Raw genomic sequence first — 25394 nt, 5'->3', positions numbered from 1 at the left:
TTTATATTGATCGACGATCAGTTAATATCAATTTGTATAACCTTCAATCAACGAGAGTAATTGAAACCGAGGAACTATTTATAAACAGAAAATGCGAACCAATGAACTGTAAGATTGCCAAGAGGTTACGCAGTCTTCAGACCCAAGTAAAGTATACGAATAGGCAGCGCGCCATTTCGGAATGTTCTAATATGGCTTAATTTAAATCAGCATAGTTCAGTGTCCAAGTGAATTGCGGTGGTTCACCATTAGGAGAAAATGTGACCGAGCCGTTAATTAAATTTCTGATTAATTTTTATATTTTTGGAATTATGTGTTTTAGGGAAGGTTATAATTAATACAATTTTCGTGGAGTTATGGGTTCAGGTGGAAGCACAGAGGCGACGAATCAACATGAAAAAGGGGGGACCGTACAGCGGAACGAACCCAGGAGGGAGACAGGGCGTGAGGGACAAAATAACCTTAGGGTAAGGAATGACTCCCCAGTGAACAATAACACCCCTCGGAATGCCAAAACAAAATTCATCGTCAAAAAAGACGACAGTGTTGACTTAACGAACGATCTAAACTTGGATTCCTCTTGGAATAATGACTCCAAAACGTTCCAGAATAATAATCAGGAAAAGCAATATAATGACTATAATAGCAAACAGAAAACTTCCTTGCCACCCCGACTCCCCGACCCCCCTGTAGAGGACCTACCGGAGACGTACGCTCAGAGGGGGTTCCGGGAACAGTACCGACCCAACGACCTCCTCCGACAGAAGACCATCTACAGGGACCCGGACGAGTGGGAGCTTCCGGAAAAAGTAAGTAAATGTTCCCACCCACGGTACCCAGATCCCAACCCATAGTACGCATATGATATATGTTGGCTCATAATTTTCTGATCATATTGGTAGGGTCAATACATATAATTGGGTTTATTTTCAGGATGTTAATGTACTTTATTCTCTTGGTTATAGAGTCTTTTGAATACAGCTTCAGAGGTGTAATAAAAAGGATAATTAAAAACAAATAATGGAAAAATTGAGAACAAATTCTTGTTGAATTAATCTGAGGAGCCTGGTTTTGATATCTAGAGTTTGTCATTCGGAGGTCGATGTAAATTCTCTTTATCCATGCCCAAGGAAGCTATTACCCATCAGACAATTTCTTATTTTTAAAAATTCTTTTTATTTCTCTAAACCATTGTTGTGTTTTATCTATGCACAAACGAGACCCTGGCATTTTAATTCTCTAAGCAACTTGTTGTATCAAGAAAGAATTTCCCTGTACACTCATAAAATGCATGCAATAAAACCCTTAAAGGCAATATAATGACCACTCTATTCTTTCGAGAGTGTACATTAAAAATGAAGTTCCATGTTATTTTAAAATGAGCCAAAGGTTCTTAAGAATTATCAAAGGCAGGCTTTTCAATAACAAAATATTCCATTTTAAGGGAAGCGTGTATAGGTTATTAAATGCCTAAATTATTTATTGGCATACCGTAATCTTATTTACCCGAGTAACGAGAACAATAAACCGTGACCATTTATAATTCGCCATTATGTCGTACGTGAAGAACCTAGTCACCTGTTTTTTAATCTTTATGAAACCTACGTCGGTGTTCCCACTGAAGATATGTACAAACAATAAACAAACACGCCCGGTGCTTAATTAAATTAAAAAGACGCAACTCGTTATCTTCGCTTCTACGTACTGAACCCTTTAAAAATCTGTAAATAAACATTAATCAGGAGCAGCCGTATCTGGACCAAAATTCAAAGACAATTTAGAACCAGCCACCAATGCTAAACGTGGGGGAAATTAAGTAGAACGATTTAAACATAAAAGTCAACACACGGCCCGAGAGGACTCTAGCCTATTTGACATTTAGGACCAAAAATCAAATATTTTCACACGTCGTAAGTTACTGGGTATCTGGCCTTTTTCCGACGGTCCAAACATTGGTAATCAGCTCCGATATGAAATATACAATGTATGCTGTTACGAGACCTTGTTGCTTGGATTGGGACATCAAAGACAATTTTACATTTTAAACAATGGTTTTTAAAGTTTGCAAAACTTGCTAAAACAGATTTTCCAAATAAAACCATCAGTTACGTGTAACTCTTTCAACTGTAAAAAATTGTCAAAAGATTTCTCAGCGGAACTGGAAAGTGAAATCCATGCAAAACAATTAAATATTGACTTAACAAGTATAACATGTGAGTTCCATGAAATGTGTTTAATACATAAAATCTTTGATATTTTCACGTAAGAGGATCAAAGATTTGATTTTAAGTGGAATTTTCTGTGAACTCTGACGTGGAAATTTGTGTGACTTAAAAATCACAAAAAACTGTTTAGTTTCTGTGTTTGGAACTTTGAAGGATAGGTCCGTACATTGATATAAAATGCGATTCCTAGGAAATGATTTCGCAGTTCAAAATTTTCCTGAACTTCATCGATAGGATTAAACTTGCACTCAGATGCCCTATAAGTTAACAAGAGAAAATAAATCCTATATATTTGCGATACTAGTATCTGCATATTTGAATAAATAATTAGCTTGAACGTAATTATTTTAAAATAAATATTTCTGTTTATAATTCACAAAAATTTGACCTTATCTCCCCCTCCAGCTTTTTGGGGTTTATCTGAACTTTGTAGTCTTTTACCATGCGTATTATATGTTTACAATGCTCATTTTTTTCCCCAAATATATAATGTGTAGATGAATCTAAAGAATTTAGCAAGGACACACATGTACACTCATTATTAATATAGGCGGTTGTTTCGTCGTCGTGTTTACTACTGTAATGAAATGTCAATATATTAAACAAAATATTGCTTTTAGTCGAAACAATAGATAATTTAGACTTTTTAGACATGACCATTATGAATGTCAAACCTGCATTATTTGTTTTGAAAATACGCGTACATTAAAACTGTCAAGTATTATCCACTATTACTGAATGACATTACCGTAAGAGGAAATGCTTCTATGTCATTTCTAATTGCTAACAGATAAGGCCGAATTCCCTTATTGATTAATTTCCTAAATTTTTGATTTCTGTCGGATCGATTTTTTTTATATATGTGTTTAAATTATCGAGTAATGTTCTGCAAATGAATAATTTGCACTCTCACAATATCTTTTCAATTTTAACACCCACATTCCTACAGACATGAGTCTTAAACAAACTGAATGTGATAAAAGTAGTTTTACGTCAACAAATGCAGAGTTCAATACATTAAACTTTATTTATGAGTTGTTTATAGGTAAACTCATTTAGAGTCAATCAAAATTGCGTAAACCAAGTTTCACTGAATACTGGAATCTCCTTTGCCACAAGTTTGAAGTTTTCATATCCGTGCATTGTTTCATACATACATGTAAAATGTTTTTTAGCAGGCCTTAAGCACATTTCAATAAAATATTTCAGAAATGTCACTTTATTTGCATGGACTATGATATTGTAAATTTTGAATTTACATGTACTTGAAAAGCATGCATACCACTATATAAAAAGAACATGATGTGTTTGTGGAACACTATGCCGCCTATGGTAACACAATTCTGGAGTTTTTCAAATGTAGGTCAAAGGTCACAATTGAGGTCACAAGATAAAAAATTTCTGTAATGTACTAATGAAAAGGTCTTGTCATAATGAACACTTATGTCAAATATTAAAGCCTTAACCTTGACAGCGCAATATATATAGTTATGATAAGGTTAAAGTTGACAGCAGACAGACAAACAGCTATACAAACAGGCAGACAGGACAAAAAACAATATACCCTCGGGATCTTTCGATCAAGGGGCATAAAAATCATACTAAGACAGGAATACATGTATTTTAGTTTATACAGTGTGGCTATGCTCATCTTCTGAACTACCCATATAGTGAAGTCGATCTATTTATTTCCATTTTCTAAGTATTCAATAATATTATTTTTGTTTGTTTGTCTGGTTTTTTTTTTTTCATTTTTTTTTTGGGGGGGGGAGGGGGGGCATAAGCGTATTTCATAAAGTTTACGTAGAAATAATTTTTGAAAAGCTCGTATGGCGCAATAACACCGATTATCCTGCCTTTGTGGACTACTTATTGACAGTACAGAATTTACACATCTTGCGCTCACCTTTAATTACTTGCATTTGTTTCTCAAAAGGTCATTTCGTTTAATTAATAAATAATCATTAGTTTTCGTTAATTAAATTGTTTTACGTTCCTTTCCTCTCATGGGGGAATTCAACATTCATTAGAAAGTCTTCATTTATAGAATTGTTACGGATTGGTTTGAAAAGCTCTAGTTAGGTAAACCGCGAGTTGCAAAATTCTTAAATGGGATTAAAGATGTGTTTCAAAATTCTAGGTAAATCTATTCAAATTGATTGTGAAATTTTCCCTGTGTGAGTATAAAAATAAAATAGATCTGAAAAAAAAAATGTCAACAATTACTCTGTACCATAGAATAAAAACGCCAAAATTACCGTCAAAATATGGACGCTTGAATAAAACTTCTACTCTAAATGGAGAAAAGGTAAAACTACCAAGGTGCGTTTATGAACATCTATTAAATTTTGATGCAGTTTCTAAGTATACCAATATATTGACAGGTTCCTGGCATTCGTACATATGGAAAGAGCAGTCTTGATACATTTGCTTAATGAATTATTGACGCAAAGATTCCTCGGCATGGCCGAGCGTCTTCGGATTTTCCAGGATAGATTCATCAGTCAGAAGGAATCGGTCATGGTATCGTGTACCTTTGAAATAATATATCGATTAGTGGACTATACCTGTATTTTTATTAGTTACCTTTGTCTGCTAGGAATAAAGTCAATTTCCATTGTTTCGAAAAGGACAAAAATTGAATTTATATTCGAGCATTTATGTAAAATCAAATCTTTGTGACCAATGTCCTATTGGAAATCAACATGATAATCAATTATAACTTTTACCTGGACAAGTGAAAGATTATTCTACTATGATGGATATTTTTCCGTCAAAGAGTTGATTTTTGTTGTTGAGAAAATCGAATTCATCACCTGAATATCTTAAGTTTAATCTGTTGTTAAAAATAATATCTCCAAAGAATTCAGTTTGACTCGCTGATCAATACTTTAAGCAATGTGTATTAAAGGGTGGGTTTTCTTAATCAGTGATAAGTTGTTCTGGTTTAAAGATTTGCTTTCTTTCTTTTATGAGTGATTTATATAGAGAAGAAAAAGTTTTGGTCGTTAGAAAGATAGTGTTAATAAAGGAAAAAAATCTGCAAGTCACAATGAAAAAGGCATTTTTTTTAAAAAATGGATTTATATCTAAGGGGAGGCTTTCTACCCCGGACAAAAATACTGAGTATAAAGATATTTTGGTAAAAAATAATAATTTAACTCTCAATTTAAATCATATTAAACTTTATTCAGTTACGAAATATCACAAAGAACAAAATGTACACCAGTCTATGTGCTCAGTTGCAATTTTTTTCAAACAATTAACATATTTAGCAAGTGAAAATTATAATTAATTTCTTTGCGAGGACTGTTTAAAACCTTTCTCTCACATGAACTCCGGATAGGACCACATAGTTTACTATTGCACAATCAAGCATCGCGACTGTTGGGTCGATGGCGCGACGACGAAGGTGCGATACCATTGAATCGATGCCATGCAGCGACATTGCGATGGCGATACCGTAATGGCTCGATGAAGTGATAGTGAGTATAGCTCCATCGTCAATTTTTGCGTCATCTCTGTATCTCGTAATCGCATCATCTTCCTCGCGTTATCGCACCATCACTCAATCTTCATCGCGTTATCGCATCAAGGCTAGCGCGTTTCATGAAATATGCCTACGTGACACGTCTGTGTGATTCACACACCAATATCTCACACAAAACTTAAAACATTCTATTTTATCAAATCCACAGATAACTAATATTTTAACAATACGGCTCCCAACGGCAAAACAGAAATTATTTTGAGCATATAATCTTTTATTTGGATTGTAAAAGACAGGTTACTTGTTTTCTATTTAATACACATTAAAAATCAAAGAAAAATCTTGATTTCTGTCAAAATGACAGTTGTAAATACATTAAAATGGAGAGCCTTGAACCATGGTATCCAATAAAACCCTGGTCCGTACCTGGAACTAACAAATCCGGACCAGGGTTCTAAAAATTATAACTACTGAATTTGAATATGATCGTTGGGAAGCATTAATACATGATTGTATTGTTACCTATATATAAGAGCGTCACACTCTTAAAATCATACAAGTAGGGGTGAGAGTCATTTTAACACCGTGTATTGTCAATTTTGGTTAGAATGTCACTGAATATATGGCCGATTTTCAAACAGACATATTCAAGATTTGTCTATTTACTCTAGTTAATGACATTCTTAACATCTAGAAAAGAAGACCAGGAATCGAACTCTTATACTCGATTTATTTCTTTTCACTGAGTGGGGTTTACTAAGTCAATACCAAATTGACATTTTTCGTGTCATTTACACCAGAAGCGTTTTAATTTATAGTCTATTTTAACGGGAGGTAAACAAACACTTAAAATGTTTTTTTTATAAAATATGATAATAATTCATATTTGATGTCGCTGACCAATGTCACATAATTGAGGAGCCCTCCCCCATTTTTATATGAGACCCCAGGGATTGGGCAAAAAAAAATGCTAAAATACATGTAGCTAAATTGTCAAAAATCTGCACTTATAGCATCTTAAACTCAACCCGAATGTATGTAAGGAAAACGATGAGACTCTCAAGTAGAAATATATTTTTATTACCTTGAGGGCACTGGTTCTGCTTAATGGACAGGACCAAAAGTTTCAGAACCTGAAAAACATTTACCTTTAAAAATCTTCTGCACAGCTTGAAGATAATTGAAAATTCCTGGTGTGGAGAAGCATAAGGCCATCTGCTATTGTGTTTTTCAAAATTTCTGTATCAGGACCGAGGTTCCGCCTTAAAAACAGGGCAAAAATCGTAATTTCAAAATTCATAAAATAGTATACAACTGTAGATGGCCATCTACTGAAAATTCAATTTAATATTCTCCGGATACAAAGGTCAGTAATTCGTATCTAGGGATGGGGCTGTTAAAAAGACCAGAGTTTGAGAAAATATTTTTGCTAAGTGCATCGATCCCTATCAGTCATCTTATCAATCCGACGAAAAAGAAGAAGGTACATTTTCAATACAAATTAAGCCCTGTATTTTTCTAAAATATTAAAGTGAAATAACAAATTAAAATTTATTCTTTCTGATTCATTGGAACTCCGTGCAGTAAGAATATACAAATTGTTTTTCTTGTATGTCCTCCTAAATGCTAATTGTGACGTCATTAACTTGTGCACTTCCCGTATTTTCTTAAAAAGTTGCAGAAGACATCAATTTTCAATGGAATTTTCTTTAAGAAAACATACTCAGCCACCGTCGCCCACAAAGATTTTGAGATATGTGATTTTTCAAAGCAGTTTACATAATATATCAAAAAATTGAACTGGGCGACGGTGGCTGCATTAAACTTAGAAATGTACGAAATTAATGACGTCATATTTCCAGAGCGGTCCTACTTCATGCCATATTCTCTAATGATTTATTATATGCATCTACTCAACTTTTGTTAAAGCTAATTTCATAATTTTTTAAGAACATTAAATTTTTAGGGCACAATAAAGCTCAAACTGTACTTTCTATGTATTTGTCTTGACCAACACTTTAATATTTATTTTCTTCAGTTCTTTGCTCGTGTTTTAGTGCAGGTGTATTTCACTAATTAGCAATTTTCAATTGCCAATGAGTATTTTTGGCGCGGGAGAAGAAAGCTTCCTATTCATGTTTAATTTACCTTTTTATACCCGCACTTTCTAAAGAAAGTTCGGGTATATTGTTGTTACTCATGTCCGTCCGTCCGTCCGTCCGTCCGTCCGTCCGTCTGTCACACTTTTCTTCCCTGAACTCCTCCTACATTTTACAAAGTAGCTTAATCATCTTTTAAGAGATGGTTGGTGGTGTCATGTAGATGTGCAGTAAGGTTTCGGAATTTTGATTTTGCCCCGGGGGGTCAAATGGGGGTCGAAAAATGACGTTTTTTGTGCAAAAAGTCCCGTCTTCCCTGAACTCCTTCTACATTTTACTCAGCAGCCTAATCACCTTTTGGGGGATGATTGGTGGTGTCATGTAGATGTGCAGTAAGGTTTCGGAATTTTGATTTTGCCCCGGGGGGTCAAATGGGGGTCGAAAAATGACGTTTTTTATGCAAAAAGCCCTATCTTCCCTGAACTCCTCTTACATTTTACTTAGCAGCCTAATCATCTTTTGTTGGATGATTAGTGGTGTCATGTAGATGTGCAGTAAGGTTTCAGAATTTTGATTTTGCCCCGGGGGGTCAAATTGGGGTCGAAAAATGACGTTTTTTGTGCAAAAAGTCCCGTCTTCCCTGAACTCCTTCTACATTTTACTCAGCAGCCAAATCACCTTTTGGGGGATGGTTGGTGGTGTCATGTAGATGTGCAGTAAGGTTTCGGAATTTTTATTTTGCCCCGGGGGGTCAAATGGGGGTCAAAAAATGATGTTTTTTATGTAAAAAGCCCCATATACCCTGAACTCCTCTTACATTTTACTTAGCAGCCTAATCATCTTTTGTGGGATGATTAGTGGTGACATGTAGATGTGCAGTAGGGTTTAGGAATTTAGATTTTGCCCCGGGGGGTCAAATGGGGGTCGAAAAATGACGTTTTTTGTGCAAAAAGTCCCATCTTCCCTGAACTCCTTCTACATTTTACTCAGCAGCCAAATCACCTTTTGGGGGATGGTTGGTGGTGTCATGTAGATGTGCAGTAAGGTTTCGGAATTTTGAATTTGCCCCGGGGGGTCAAATAGGGGTCGAAAAATGACGTTTTTTATGCAAAAAGCCCTATCTTCCCTGAACTCCTCTTACATTTTACTTAGCAGCCTAATCATCTTTTGTTGGATGATTAGTGGTGTCATGTAGATGTGCAGTAAGGTTTCAGAATTTTGATTTTGCCCCGGGGGGTCAAATGGGGGTCGAAAAATGACGTTTTTTGTGCAAAAAGTCCCGTCTTCCCTGAACTCCTTCTACATTTTACTCAGCAGCCAAATCACCTTTTGGGGGATGGTTGGTGGTGTCATGTAGATGTGCAGTAAGGTTTCGGAATTTTAATTTTGCCCCGGGGGGTCACAAGGGGGTCGAAAAATGAGGTTTTTTATATAAAAAGCCCCATATACCCTGAACTCCTCTTATATTTTACTTAGCAGCCTAATCATCTTTTGTGGGATGATTAGTGGTGACATGTAGATGTGCAGTAAGGTTTTGGAATTTAGATTTTGCCCCGGGGGGTCAAATGGGGGTCAAAAAATGACGTTTTTTGTGCAAAAAGTCCCGTCTTCCCTGAACTCCTTCTACATTTTACTCAGCAGCCTAATCACCTTTTGGGAGATGGTTGGTGGTGTCATGTACATGTGCAGTAAGGTTTTGGAATTAAGATTTTGCCCCAGGGGATCAAATGGGGGTCGAAAAATAACGTTTTTCATACAAAGAGCCCTGTTTTCCCTGAACTCCTCTTACATTTTACTCAGCAGCCTAATCATCTTTTGGGAGATGGTTGGTGGGGTCATGTAGATGTGCAGTAAGGTTTTGGAATTTAGATTTTGCCCCGGGGGGTCAAATGTGGGTTGAAAAATGACGTTTTTTGTGCAAAAAGCCCTGTCTTCCTTGAAGTCTTCCTTAATGTTACTCAGAAGCCTAATCATCTTTTAGGAGAGTTAAATATTTTGAAAATTATGTAAAACATCAACGTCTAGGGGTAACAAGATGTGTTTGTGAAACACTATGCGCCCGGCGTCAACAAAGTTCGAAAAAGCTATTTTTAGCATATAGTTCACAGTCAAGGTCACAAGGTCATTGACCTTGATGTCATTTGAAGGAACTTAATTAGTGCAGTATGCATACTAAATATGAAGTCCCTATCTTCTATGGTTCAAAGGTTATGGCAAAAAGTGGAAAAAGCTATTTTACCATATAGGTCACAGTCAAGGTCACATGGTCATTGACCTTGGTGTTGTTTGAAAGAACTTTATTAGTGGAGTATGCATACTAAATATGAAGTCCTTATCTCTTATGGTTCAAAAGTTATGGCAAAAAGTGGAAAAAGCTATTTTTAGCATATAGGTCACAGTCAAGGTCACAAGGTCATTGACCTTGATGTCATTTCAAGGAACTTAATTAGTGCAGTATGCATACCAAATATGAAGTCCCTATCTTCTATGGTTCAAAGGTTATGGCAAAAAGTGGAAAAAGCTATTTTAAGTATAAAGGTCACAGTCAAGGTCACATGGTCATTGACCTTGGTGTTGTTTGAAAGAACCTTTTTAGTGGAGTATGCATACCAAATATAAAGTCCCTATCTCCTATGGTTCAAAAGTTATAACAAACAGTTGAAAAAACTATTTTTAGCATATAGGTCACAGTCAAGGTCACAAGGTCATTGACCCTGATGTCATTTGAAAGAACTTTATTAGAGGAGTATGCATACTAATTATGAAGTCTCTATTTCTTATGGTTCAAAAGTTATGACAAACAGTTGAAAAACCTATTTTTAGCATATAGGTCACAGTCAACATCACAAGGTCATTGACCTTGATGTCATTTGAAAGAACTTTATTAGAGGAGTATGCATACCAAATATGAAGTCTCTATCTCTTACGGTTCAAAAGTTTTGGCCAAGGTTAAAGTTGACAACAGACAAACAGATAAACAGACAAACAGACAAACTGACAGGACAAAAACAATAAGGGCCCCGAAAAAATTCGGGCGCATAAAAAAACATCGCATGCTGGGAAACACCTTGAATTCTTATGAGTAATTTATGTACATGTCAAATGTGAGAGTCATATCTCATCTCAATCAAAAGTTATAAGCAAATGCAACATTTTTGAAAAGTAGGTTAGGCTTGATCGCTTCAAGGTCAAGGTCACAGTGTAAAAGTCATGATTTATTTGGAAAGGTCTTATCACAGGTAATAATATACATGCATTATGATATGAATGCCCTAACTTTTCTCTTTCAAAATGATGAATTTATAACAATTTAATTTTTTTGCAAGTTGGTCAAACTTCTAGGTCACATGTAAAAAAAAAAAAAAAACCATGCCATTCTCACAGGTAAATATACTAATACATAAGTTTAATATGAATGTCTCTTCTCATTCAGTAGATATGACCGTGATAACCAAGGTTAAATTTATTGAGACAGATGGACTGAGTCTGACATACAAATGTACATATTTCTATATGAATTGGGTAAAATTGGCCCAATGGTTCTAGAGAAGTTAAAAATGTAAAAAGTTTTCAGACAAACAGATGGACAACACGTCACGACAGACATTATATGCTAAGGAAACCAAAAAAGCTCAAATGAGTGTTTTGAAAGGGTTACAATATGGTTGGAGTATTTGAAAAGCTGTTTTTTTTCCTGCAGAGATACGCATGACCAACATATTCATGTTTTATATTTTCTTTAGTGATTTGTTTGTTTGTTGTGAATACATCTTCCCTCATATGGAGACACCACCAAATAATAATGAAGATAAGATGTGTTTGTGAAACACTGATTTCCCAGTATGGAAGCCTATGGCGAAGGTTGAAGTTTCTCAAATAGATGTCAAAATCAAAGGTCAAGGTCAAAGGGTTCAAATTGTTAGTATCAGAAGAAAGTCTTGTCACAAGGAATGCACATGTGAAATAAAGAAATCCCTAGTAATTCCTGTTCAAAAGTTAATTGCCAAGGTTAATTTTTTTGTTTAAGTGGTTCAAACTCTAGGGTCAAGGTCAAACATATTTATACCTGTTGACAGTTCACAATGAATACAATATGTCATGATAAGTATGAAAGCCCTAGCACCTACTGATCAAAATTTAGGCAGAGTTTAAAGTTTGGTATTTTTCTTGTAAAAATGTGTATCCCATGTCAAGCGATCAGAGGTAAAAATTAATGGTACCCAAATAAAAGGTCTTATTAAATTGTCACAAGAAATAAACCTATAAAATGTGGAAGCTATTTGTATAGCCCATCCCACTTAAAACTTATGGGCAAGCTAGCTAGGATTTAATTTCTGCAGACTTATAGACAGACATACTATAAACACAAGAAACAAAATATGTATAATAATTAGTCAAATGGAAAAAAATATACTATTTAACTGGAATAACAAAATACATTGTTATTTCAGGGACAGGAAGTGGGTAGGAAGATTGGAATCCCCCCCATCCCCCCCCCCATCTGGCATTTGCTTTGTTATTTAAACAAGACTATATACTGTAGCAAGTAAAAAATGACTCTTGACATCCTCTCCCTATAAACTTAGAAAACATTGACCTCACTATCATTGTTTTTTTATTTGTTTATTTGTTTTCATTTTTTTTCTCCTGCTTGTCACGAAATTCTGGGCTGGAATTTTTTGACTGAGATGTGAACCCCCCTCCCTACTCCCGAAAAAAATTCTGGATCCGCACCAGTATTGGCAGTAACTGAATGTCACATCGACAACGGGAGATAACTTCACAATATGAAATTCGTCTAGTGTGGCATGCGATGATCTTTCACCCTTTTTAAACTTTAACCTAATAGTTTGGGTGTATTTTACCCCCCACTATACTAAAACTTCTACTTACCGACTCCCTGTGTCTCAACTTCATGAAATATAAATCCAATTATAACTCAAAATGAATTAATCCAATGCACACCAGACTGCAGCCATGTGCCATTTTGGCGAACCTTCGTCGATTCCATCACCTTATCAGATGAAGTGGGAATCGGCCGAGGTGTGCCAAATGGTGTTTAATCTATAAATATGATAATGGGTGACGCAACGTGATGTGATGTAGAAATTTACATGTTCACATGTATAGTACAAGAACAAATTTTAAATTAATTCATAACAAACGATATTAAATTTTAACAAACCTTTTCCATCTAGCCTATTCCAAAAAGTATGTGCTGTGTGATTGTGGTGTCGAGGGGGGGGGGGGGGGGGGGTTAGTAAATTTAAAAAGGTCCTATTATGAGCAAAACATATATCAAAATCTAATTTCAGACGCAGATCCAGAAATTTTTCCGGGTGGGGGGGGGGGGGGGGGGTCCACCTCAGTCAAAAAAAAATCCTATCCCAGAAATTGACAATAAAAAAAACCCCCTAAAGTAAATCTCACCCAAACGTCAAAAACCTATATCGTGGGGGGTAGGGTGGGAGTAGTGGTGACTTCTATTGCCGCAAATGTTTAACTTTTCATACTTATTTTACACATATTCGTGTTTACCACGGGGGATCTGCATTTTCCAAGGGGGGTCCATTGTAACTTTTTCCTTGTTTTAGTATATACATTTTTTAACCTTGTAAATTCCAGGGGGGGGGGGGTCCTGACCCCCCCCCCCCCCCCCCCCCCCCCCCCGACAGATCCGTGCATGAATTTACATCATTAATAAAATTCAGACTGGTATATAATGAATTAAACATGTATAAAATAAATATAAGAGGTTCTGAGTTATAGGTCACAGGGTCTGAGAATTTCATACTCAATTTGATGAATACATGTAAATTATAGAATTATTTTGACTATTTCTTTGGAAAGCCGCCCAATATGTAGGAGCGTGTATTTAGAGGCAAACACCTTAGTGCGGGTATTACTGTCTCATGACAGCATCTAGTTAGTTTGTATTTATGTCAAATAAATTTCTTGTACTTTTGGGTCTCTTGTTCTGGTTTTCGAGAATGTTTAATGTTTAATTATACCCGCACTTTCTAAAGAAAGTTCGGGTATATTGTTGTTACTCATGTCCGTCCGTCCGTCCGTCTGTCACACTTTTCTTCCCTAAACTCCTCTTACATTTTACACAGTAGGCTAATCATCTTTTGGGAGATGGTTGGTGGTGTCATGTAGATGTGCAGTAAGGTTTTGGAATTTTGATATTGCCCCGGGGGGTCAAATGGGGGTCGAAAAATGACGTTTTTTATGCAAAAAGCCCCGTCTTCCCTGAACTCCTCTTACATTTTACACAGTAGGCTAATCATCTTTTGGGAGATGGTTGGTGGTGTCATGTAGATGTGCAGTAAGGTTTTGGAATTTTGATATTGCCCCGGGGGGTCAAATGGGGGTCGAAAAATGACGTTTTTTATGCAAAAAGCCCCGTCTTCCCTGAACTCCTCTTACATTTTACACAGTAGGCTAATCATCTTTTGGGAGATGGTTGGTGGTGTCATGTAGATGTGCAGTAAGGTTTTGGAATTTTGATATTGCCCCGGGGGGTCAAATGGGGGTCGAAAAATGACGTTTTTTATGCAAAAAGCCCCGTCTTCCCTGAACTCCTCTTACATTTTACACAGTAGGCTAATCATCTTTTGGGAGATGGTTGGTGGTGTCATGTAGATGTGCAGTAAGGTTTTGGAATTTTGATATTGCCCCGGGGGGTGAAATGGGGGACGAAAATGACGTTTTTTATGCAAAAAGCCCCGTCTTCCCTGAACTCCTCTTACATTTTACACAGTAGCCTAATCATCTTTTGGGAGATGGTTGGTTGTGTCATGTAGATGTGCAGTAAGGTTTCGGAATTTTGATTTTGCCCCGGGGGGTCAAATGGGGGTTGAAAAATGACGTTTTTTATGCAAAAAGCCCCGTCTTCCCTGAACTCCTCTTACATTTTACACAGTAGGCTAATCATCTTTTGGGAGATGGTTGGTGGTGTCATGTAGATGTGCAGTAAGGTTTTGGAATTTTGATATTGCCCCGGGGGGTCAAATGGGGGTCGAAAAATGACGTTTTTTATGCAAAAAACCCCGTCTTCCCTGAACTCCTCTTACATTTTACACAGTAGGCTAATCATCTTTTGGGAGATGGTTGGTGGTTTCATGTACATGTGCAGTAAGGTTTTGGAATTTTGATTTTGCCCCGGGGGGTCAAATAGGGGTAAAAAAATGACGTTTTTATGCAAAAAGCCCCGTCTTAATTCCCTGAAATTCTCTTACATTTTACACAGTAGCCTAATCATCTTTAGGGAGATGGTTGGTAGTGTCATGTAGATGTGCAGCAAGGTTTTGGAATTTTGATATTGCCCTGGGAGGTCAAATGGGGGTGGAAAATTACATTTTTTGTGCAAAAAGTCCTGTCTTTCCTGAGGTCCTCCTTAATGTTACTCAGAAGCCTAATTATCTTTTAGGAGAATTAAATATCTTGAAAATTATGTAAAACATTAACGTTAAAGAGTAAAAAAACATTGCAAGCTGGGAAACATCTTGAATTTTTATGAGTAATTAATGTACAAATGTCAAATGTGAGAGTCATATCTCATCTCAATCAAAAGTTATAAGCAAATGCAACATTTTTGAAAAGTAGGTTAGGCTTCAAGGTCAAGGTCACAGAGTAAAAGTCATGATTCATTTGGAAAGATCTTATCACAGGTAATAATATACATGCATTATAATATGAATGCCCTAACTTTTCTCTTTCAAAATGATAAATTTATAACAATTTAATTTTTTTGCAAGTAGGTCAAACTTCTAGGTCATGTAAAAAAAAAAAAAAAAAACCATGCCATTCTCACAGGTAAATACTAGTACATAAGTTTAATATGAATGCCTTGTCTCTTCTCATTCAGTAGATATGACCGTGATAACCAAGGTTAATTTTATTCAGACAGAAGAACAGTCTGACATACAAATGTACATATTTCTATATGAATTGCATGGGTAAAATTGGACCAGTGGTTCTAGAAAAGTTAAAAATGTAAAAAGTTTTCAGACAAACAGATGGACAACATGTCACAACAGACGTTATATGACAAGGAAACCAGAAAAGCTCAAATGAGTGTTTTGAAAGGGTTACAATATGGTTGCAGTACTTGAAAAGCTGGGTTTTTTTTCATGCAGAGATATGCATGACCAACATATTCATGTTTTATATTTTCTTTAGTAATTTGTTTGTTTGTTGTGAATACATATCTCATTGGAATTTTTCCGTCATATGGAGACACCACCAAATAATAATGAAGACAAGATGTGTTTGTGAAACACTGATGTCCCTGTCTGGTAGCCTATGGCGAAGGTTGAAGTTTCTCAAATATATGTCAAACTCAAAGGTCAAGGTCAATTGTTGGTATCACAAGGAATGCACATGTGAAATAAGTAATCCCTAGTACTTCCTCTTCAAAAGTTAATTGCCAAGGTTAATTTTTTAAGTGGTTCAAACTCTACGGTCAAGGTCAAACATATTTATACCTGTTGACAGTTCACAATGAATACACATGTTAAGCATGAAAGCCCTAGCACCTACTGATCAAAATTTAGGCCAAGTTTAAAGTTGGGTATTTTTCTTGTAAAAATGTGTATTCTAGGTCAAGTGATCAGAGGTAAAAATTAATGGTACCCAAATAAAAGGTCTTAATTGTCACAAGAAATAAACCTATAAAATGTGGAAGCCAATTGTATAGCCCATCCCACTTAAAACTTTTGGGCAAGGTTATAATTTCTGCAGACAAATATACAGACATAATATAAACACAAGAAACAAAATATGTACATAATTAGTCAAATGGAAAAAAATATACTATTTAATTGGAATCACAAAATAGATTGTTATTTCAGGGATAGGGAGTGGGTAGGGAGATTGGAACCCCCCCCCCCCTGGAATTTCCTTTGTTATTTAAACAAGACTATATACTGAAGCAAATAAAAAATGATTTTGGACATCCTCCCCCTAACTAAGAAAACATTGGGGTTTTTTTTGTTTATTTGTTTTCAGTGTATGATTTTTTTCTCCTGCTTGTCAGGAAATTCTAGGCATGAATATTTTGACTGAGATGTGAACCCCCCTCCCTACTCCCGAAAAAAATTCTGGATCCGCACCAGTATTGGCAGTAACTGAATGTCACATCGACAAGGGGAGATAACTTCACAATATGAAATTCGTCTAGTGTGGCATGCGATGATCTTTGACCCTTTTTGAACTTTAACCTAATCGTTTGGGTTTATTTTACCCCCACTATACTTAAACTTGTACTTACCGACCTCCATAGGTCCTGTAAACTTCATGAAATATAAATCCAATTATAACACAAAATGAATTAATCCAAAGCACACCATTCTGCAGCATGTTATAATGATATTCCATTCGGAAAACCTCCGTGCCGTCGATTCCGTCACCTTATCAGATGAAGTGGGAATCGGCCGAGGTGTACCGAATGGAGTTTAATCTAAAAATATGATAATGGGTGACGCAACGTGATGTGATGTAGAATTTACATGTCAAGAACAAATTTTTAATTAATTCATAACAAACACTGTTTTAACAAAACTGTTCCATCTAGCCTATTCCCAAAAGTATGTACTGTGTGATTGTGGTGTCGAGAGGGGGGGGGGGGATTAGTAAATTTAAAAAGGTCCTAATATGAGCAAAACATTTATCAAAATCTAATTTACATTATTAATAGAATTCAAACTGGTATATAATGAATTAAGCATGTAAAATAAATATAAGAGGTTCTGAGTTATAGGTCACAGGGATAATTTCATACCCAATTTTATGAATACATATGTAAATTACAGGCACGTAGCAACCGGGGGGGGGGGGGGGGGGGGGGGGGGGGCTGCCCCCCTTTTTTCCCAACATTACCTGTACTATAAGAAAATGTCCATTAAAAAGATGGTTGCCCCCTCCCCCCACTTTTAACCACAGTATATACATTGCAAGGAAATATGGGAAAAATTGGAAGTGAAAGTAATTTTGCCTTGAAAAAAAAGTGGGCACCCCACCCCCACCCCCACCCCCCATTTCATTTTTTTTCCTTGTTAATTTTTTTAGGTTAGTAAAAAAAAATTTCTCAGGTTGCCCCCCCCCCCCACTTTCAAAAACGATGCTACGTGCCTGAATTATATAGAATTATTTTGACTTTTTCCTTGGTAAGCCGCCCGTAGGATTGTGTATTTAGAGGCAAACACCTTAGTGCGGGTATTACTGTCTCATGACAGCATCTAGTTATAGAAATGTAACAAAAACACGAAAGGTAAATCACAGGTCAGTTTTTATAAATCAATTCCTGTTAAAATGGCGCCTCAGTTTAATCAATTTTGGACATCAATCTATTAATGTAATGTGAAACTGGGTGGTGATAATTATGGAAAATTAGTCCCTAGTTGTAGCATCGACTAAAACTTAAGTGAAGAGAAATCAATATCTATACAATTAACTGCGCGACTCTATAACGCTTGATAAGTCTGTAAGTCTCTGGATAAACATAGCATTTCTTCCAGGAAATGGCAGGTGCGAGGAATTGCCAGTCAAATTCCAGTTCGGTAGGTCTCAGCCACAATGATGTAGACTAAATTCTGTATGTTGTCAATTTCTTTTTACTAATTTCCTATGTTTCATCTACTGGTTATATATGGGTTAAGTTGCACAACTCTTTAAAGCCACCATGTTGGAAGTTGTTGTTGAGGTATTTTGGCTTTTAGGGAGGTGTTTCAGAGCTTCACGAACTTTTATGTTATGGGGTACAAGAGTATGTATATGGTAAACAATTTAGATGGTAATTTGTAAAACTATCAGATATTTCCTGAAGTTTGTTATATGATTACATTACATGAATATATTCTCACTGGTTGTCTCTCAAAGCGAGAGAATGAAGTTTAATGCCAATGACAGGGCAACAAAGCAGGGGAGCGAGAATAAGAGGACAGCATTATGAGACTGAGGGGGCGATCGCCTTGCTTGTCCGCTCGCTATTGCTTCTTTATGCTTGGTACCATGAACGGCTACCCTCTTCAGATTAAATATTTCATAAAATCCATCAAAAAATTATATGTGCTTTTAATTCCTACGAAAAAGGTTTTGAAATGTATATTTTTAAATATTGTTGAAATAAAATGTTTGAATGTAAGTAATATTACTATTTTATATTACTTTTATCCACCCCTACACATGTAATAGTTTTCATTTTTTATATTTTTCAGCGTGAAAGTGTTGGGAGTTTCGATGTTTCAAAGTTTAAAGCTGCCAACGCCAATGTACAGGTGAGCATTTATAAAAATCTATCAAACCAAAGTCCCATGGGCTTAAACGGTCACCTGAGTATTACATTTATGTGTTCCACTGGCTATGGCCAATTAAAATTAACCAAAAGGAACTGGTGACAAAACTTTACCGTCGAAGACTCTATAATCAGAAATACACTCGTGCTGCTTGTCTTGTCTAGTAGTTGCTTGGTGTAAAAACATGTATATGACCAACGTAGCACCCCCTCCCTCCGTCCAGGATAATTCCTGGTTACAGCGACATGGTTTTGTAGAGGAATAGGGACTAAGGATGTATCAAACTAAATACTTTGGTAAAGGTTAAAGTCATCATTGTAAGCATATGAACAACTTGCATGATACATGTCCACAAATAAAGATGTCCAAAGTTTTATTTAAAAGTATTTTTCAATATATGTTCTGGACTTAGACCTCTCTTGGGTCAAAGTCACTAGTGCTGGGGCCATGAAATGAAAAAAAAAATCAGTAGAAGACTACTTGCTCAATATAATGATGTTAATTGTTTAACTGCTTATTTTCATCAACAAACGAGAACACTTTCAAAGGTAACATATTTCAGTATATACAACCTCAACATGGAGCATGTATGGAGGTCAGAACAAGGGGGTTTGAATCATCAGTAAATTTAGCAAAAGTTTATGCACACTCTGTCTTTAACTCAATTTAATACAATGTCTTCGTCATAATCTTTTCATTAGTTTATCGTCTTCTCAAGTACCAATGAGGCAATTTCAAATAATCTTACCACAATGCAATCTTTATGGGTAAAGGAGAATAAAGTTTGTTGAAAGAAGCTCTCTTTTGAAGGGAAATTATTAAAAACATAAAAATGAAATGGTATCTTAATTCTAAAAATCTTCTTCTCAACTGAAGAAATGTAGCTTTCTGGATAATAAAATTCGGACAAACAAACCAAAGAGCTATAGATTTAAGCATTGTGAAATCTTTCGATTTTCGCTTTTACTTGATTGTCCTATAATTATATGTCAATCTTTCGAAATAAAGGAAGTCTTCGGGGTTTTTTTTTATATGTTGATATTAGTGCAAGTTTAAAAAAAAAAAAGAATTTTCATCTCAGTTGAAATCAGGGGGAAGGTTCAGTCTTTGTGACTGTCTCTCCTTCTCTCTTCGAAACAAATAATGTAATGCAACAACCGTTTTAAAAAAATATCTAAACACCTATGAAACATTGCATAAAATATGGCACTAGAAAACCTAATACAATCTTTCAATTGAAAGTCCTAACATAACTTTTAACGGATTTAATTTATAGTGGATAGTAAAATCCCGATACTTGACTTTGTAACGTACTTTTGTTTAGCTATTCATGCTGGGCCAAAGAATTTATGACATTTTTTATGAGTTGTTGCGTCATAAATCGAAACTTAAAAAGCAATACGCTTTAAAGTTCTAATCGCAAATTCTCAAAGCTACGAGGCAATTTTAAATTAAAGTCATTTTGAAAATAAGGACATTCCTCAGTAATAAAATCTTGAAATGGTATAAGGTTCTATTTATAAATCATTTAATGCTAGTGACGTTTGATATCCATATATTTCAACAGGTATCAAAATAGATCAAAGCTTTATTTTTAATGTATGTGCTAATTCAAGAATATGTCTATTATTTATAGTTAGCAGAAAAAACTCAATAATTTTTGTAAGTCATGGACTATTTAGCATGATAATAAACGAAAGAGATGACTATATAATTGAATGACTTTTTTTGTAAATAATTGTGCTTTTTGTAGATGAAGCATGCTTTTAATATTAGTGTTTTTTCCCTTTTTTTAGTCACAACAAAAGAGAGAAATATTTACTATGACACCAGGTAAGGTGATATATATTAGATAGTCTGACAAATCTTTTTCTTATATGGATATTTTCTCGAAAAAAGGGAGATAGGTAACCCAACAAAACGTTGATACAAATGTAATGGCAACTTTTTTTTATTGACGACCTTCCCTTGCTTATTCTACCCTAATTCCCTGAATATTGTCTCCCAGTTGATTCAATTTTCAAGAGAATCCCCTATGCAAGAAAAATTTGTAAATCGAGACAAGCTATTAAAAAAAATTGATAAAAGAAAGATACCGACAATTTCAACAGTTTTGTTTAAAGTCATAATTTCACAAGTTTGATGGTCGATACAAAGACTTAGTCAGCTAATATGTACAGTCTGTCATAAGGTCGGCTGCTTACTGACGTTTGCCATACTAATTGGCAGGTCATTATTTACACACTGAATTCTCTTGGATTTTTCATTTTGCCTGATCATGACAACGAGCACACTGCGGTGTACCGGGGATACTTGCTCCTCCATGACACCTGATCTTCCTATGATGTTTTCAGAAGCCCCGGGTTTAATTGCTCTGCTCCCAATCTGCATTGTTTCATCTGACCTTGATTCCTGTTCGTTATTTCCATATTTCCTTGTATAATATTACAATTTTTCATACAAAATTTACAATACAAATAGAAAATTATAGTCGGACAAATCTGTTTCATATTTGGACATTTTACGTGAAAAATGCGTTCATTGTAATCTAACTACCAAGCTAGATGATAAACGTGATGACTAACTTTTCAATCGTCAACTTTCCTTTACTTATGCAACAATAAACCTTCTTTACCTGCATACGAAGTTTATATCTCTCAGTTAATTCGATACGGAGAGCATGCTCTACGTATTAACAATTTCTTAAACGAGATAAATTATTGACAAACAAGTTGCTGAAACAAAAACATCAGCAGTCTTGTTTAAAGTCATCATTTTCTAACTGCTATTGTCGATTCAATGACCTTGTCAGCAAATACCATTCATAATGACGTTAAATGCTGACTGGCGTTTTTCAAACTAATTGTTAGGTTTTACATGTATACATACACTGAATTGTTAACGAATTTTCTGTTATTTTACGATCATTATAAGGAGCACACGGCGGGTGTGACCGATCGGCAGGGGATTCTTACCCCTCCGTCCAACCTCTGATGTTTTGGAGGTCCGTATTTACTCTGCTCCAATTTTGTATTTTTAATTAAACTTTTGAGCTTGAATACTATGCGTTATTTCCATTTAAAACATTGCTGTGACGTCATGGCTTTGTTCTTGCAGTCTAAAAATTTACCTGTAGCCGTCCGATAATAATAATTACCAGTCTGATAATATATTATCGGATGGCAATGATAACAAAATCGGACGGTATTTAAAAACCAAAAGAAGAGTGGAATAAACTAAATATGTCCACCCCTCCTAATCCCCATCCCCACCCCCACCCCCCAAAAAAGGAAAAAAAAATCAGGAAAAGCAATCGCAAGGAAATTTAGTTGCTACAAAATAGCAAATCCATGAAAAAATCGAGTTTAAACCATCCTCAAAATTAATACTTCCCATCTTAAAGTGTTTTTGATACAGCACTTTGAATAAGCGAATTTAAATCCATTTCTGAGAAATAATCGTCAAATCTATTTATTTTATAAGGATGTTTCTAAATGGCTGCACTTGTAAAACCTGAGAATTTCCATTATATAAACTAAAACTCCAGGATGAAAATCCGCATTTTTACTTTCCATGGTGACAGTAATAATTCCACCAAAAAAAAAAATGTATCAGGTCAATTTATGCACAAAATAATAAAAATGTTCCAAAATAAAAAGGAAATCCTTCCCCACCGGACCCCTGTCTTGCTTATCTAAACGACTGCCATTGAATGAATGAAATGAAACAAGAGTTCACCCACTGTTTTTACTGTCTCTTTTCTTTTGTCTACTTATTAGACGGGTAAAAAACAATTGATGCCTAAACTCCCATTGTGTTATTATCGGACTCCTCCAGGTAACTTTTGGACATTTAAATGGCAATGTTTTAAGTAAGATATATGCCTCATACTATTCTATATGTAAAATTATCAGACAGTTTTCGGCCCTAACGGGCCTCAAACAGTCTGATAATTTTACATATAGAACAGTATTCGGCATATATCCATTACGTATTTCATACAAAACAAATTAAAATTTATGCAATTCAAATGGATTATATAGAATTCTATACAGATGGAAAAAATCGAATATTGCAACGTTTAACATGCCATGTTAGTAGATGTATTTTGGGCATAACCAAACTTAAAAGGTCTTGAACTTTATGAAAACGAAGTAACCAATGAATAGGTAGGCCTGTTTATTAGAGTTCCTGCTCAGAAGCAAAAAAAAAAAAATCGACAAACAACGAGTTTTTTTCAATCACTTGCAAAAAAAAAAATGATTTATTCTTCAAACCTTCTTTACACCGTACTAGATAAGTTTAATGAGTGCAATAACATGGTATATTTAACGCTGTGGAAAACAATTCCACTTCGTCCTTCAAGAATTGTACCCTATTAAAAAGATAACTTTACTCGAGTAAGTTTTGACAAAGTCTTTAATCAGATTTGGGCAATAATGCATTTTTCTCACTGGGAATCGTCTCTGACGAATAGGCACACACAATACGACATTCTGATGTAAAGATCGACATACCAAGAAACTGTTTACAACCCCTTGATACAAGGTCTTTCGATTTATCAATAATAAATTTGTGTGACCTGCGCATCTCTTCTATAGTGAGCATTATTGATAGGCTAATTTTTAAGCTTCTCTCTTTGTATCAAAGAGAAGCAAGCAAAAAATTTTATTTCTAAACTATCTTGACGAAGTTTAATTTTTTTAGAATTAATTTTTGCATATAGTGTACAAAATTGAACTTATGGTCTTTTTTGGTCCCTTTTTGACTTCTTCTATAGGTGTTAGATTAATATTATTAGATTGTAAAACATAATATTTAAATAACTCCCAAGAAAAAGTGATTGATATTTAAAAAGGCACAATAACGTTAATGACTAACTAAAGGACATATATAAAAATATTTAAATCTCTTCTTTTTTTATTTTCAGATTATACTAGGAATACACGTCAATCGGAAAATGCAGACGATTTGTACCGAACTCCAACTTATCAGAAACAAAAGTAAGTTTAGAAATACGACAGGTAAAATACCATTGTCAAATTAGAACTCAAAGGTACACATGGCTTAAATATTATGGCTGAGAGAGAAATTATTTCCACCTAATCATCATTTAACATGTAAGTTATTTATGCCAGACTTCCGACTGCAAGTTTTCTCCAACATTTTCATGATCTCAAAATGATCATAATATTGGAAGACATTTCGTGTTCCAGACTAATCAAATATTTTTCTATTTTACAGAAGTGTCCCAAAGTATGATATTTCAGAAGAAGAATTAATGGCAGATATAGAAAGAGGGTACATATAAACGTTTGTTTTCCCTGTCCTAAAATATATAATTGGAATAATACCACCTTGCCAAGTTGTTAACATACAGTTCAAAAATCCGAAAGTTGGTCAGATGGAGAAAGACACGACAACAGTGATTTGAAAGAACATTTACAAAAAGATATCTGTGATTTTTATGAAGTCATTTTTATGTTTATTCAAAAACACTTGTTTAAAACACATTGTGTTTACTGAAAGATATTGCACATTGATTCGATTTTTATTTTCAATAAATATTTATTTTGCTAATTGAAATTTTGCGCTTAAGGCACCTTTTCATATATTTTGGAAAAAGTGGGAAGTTACATGGGATAGAAAATCAAAGGTTTTTTTTTTAAATTTTTTTTTCTCAAGTTAATTTATCTTTAGAATTTTTTCATATTTTTAAAATACAGATAAAACGGTTAATGTACAGCAGTCTTGTTTAAGCACTGAATAAAAAGTTAATTCGTCTGTACAGAAACATTGCAATTTTATACTTTTTGTTTTTAATCATATTTATTTTACACAATATCTAGGTCTTTTGTATGGTATTAGCAAGACAGTAAAAGAAAAGATTTTGTTCACATAAATATGGCATCATTAATTGTTATGGCAATAAAATATTTATTAATCATGAAATCTCTTTTATTTAAGCAATACTCTTAATCACAAAAGGGTCCTGTCTTGTATTCCATCATATTTCAAGTTTAAGACTACACCTTGTATTACCTACAAATATACATCGACCATTACTTCCAAACTTTTCAATTACAGTGAAACTTTACATGGCCTGGATATCGAGTATATGAAACATAATTCTCCATCGTATTCATGTTCTTCTTCGCCCTATAACTATAGTTCTGCTGGACACATTATTACAGGTGACGTAAATATAGTTAATAATGAGGACCTTAGATCACTTATTTTAAAAGGTCCCAAATATAAGGAACCCCGGTCCTTCAACTGGCGT

General features: G+C 34.9%; 1 protein-coding gene across 1 annotated transcript; it reads left to right on the top strand.

The window, feature by feature from the left end:
• The first annotated feature begins 356 nt into the window (after positions 1-356).
• Positions 357-24661, top strand: LOC134231979 (uncharacterized). The gene is made up of 5 exons (XM_062713927.1): positions 357-809; positions 19034-19093; positions 20908-20944; positions 24042-24114; positions 24356-24661. The coding sequence occupies exons 1-5, from the start codon at positions 357-359 to the stop codon at positions 24420-24422; spliced, it is 690 nt and encodes a 229-aa protein (XP_062569911.1). The 3' UTR covers positions 24423-24661.
• Positions 24662-25394: the final 733 nt, after the last annotated feature.

The sequence above is a fragment of the Saccostrea cucullata genome, unplaced genomic scaffold (genome assembly GCF_032062105.1).
Source record: "Saccostrea cucullata isolate Sc308-1 unplaced genomic scaffold, CSIRO_AGI_Scuc_v1 ctg4555, whole genome shotgun sequence".
NCBI lineage: Eukaryota > Metazoa > Mollusca > Bivalvia > Ostreida > Ostreidae > Saccostrea > Saccostrea cuccullata.
The sequence above is the reverse complement of the archived record's forward strand: the minus strand, read 5'-3'. Positions and strand labels throughout refer to the sequence as shown.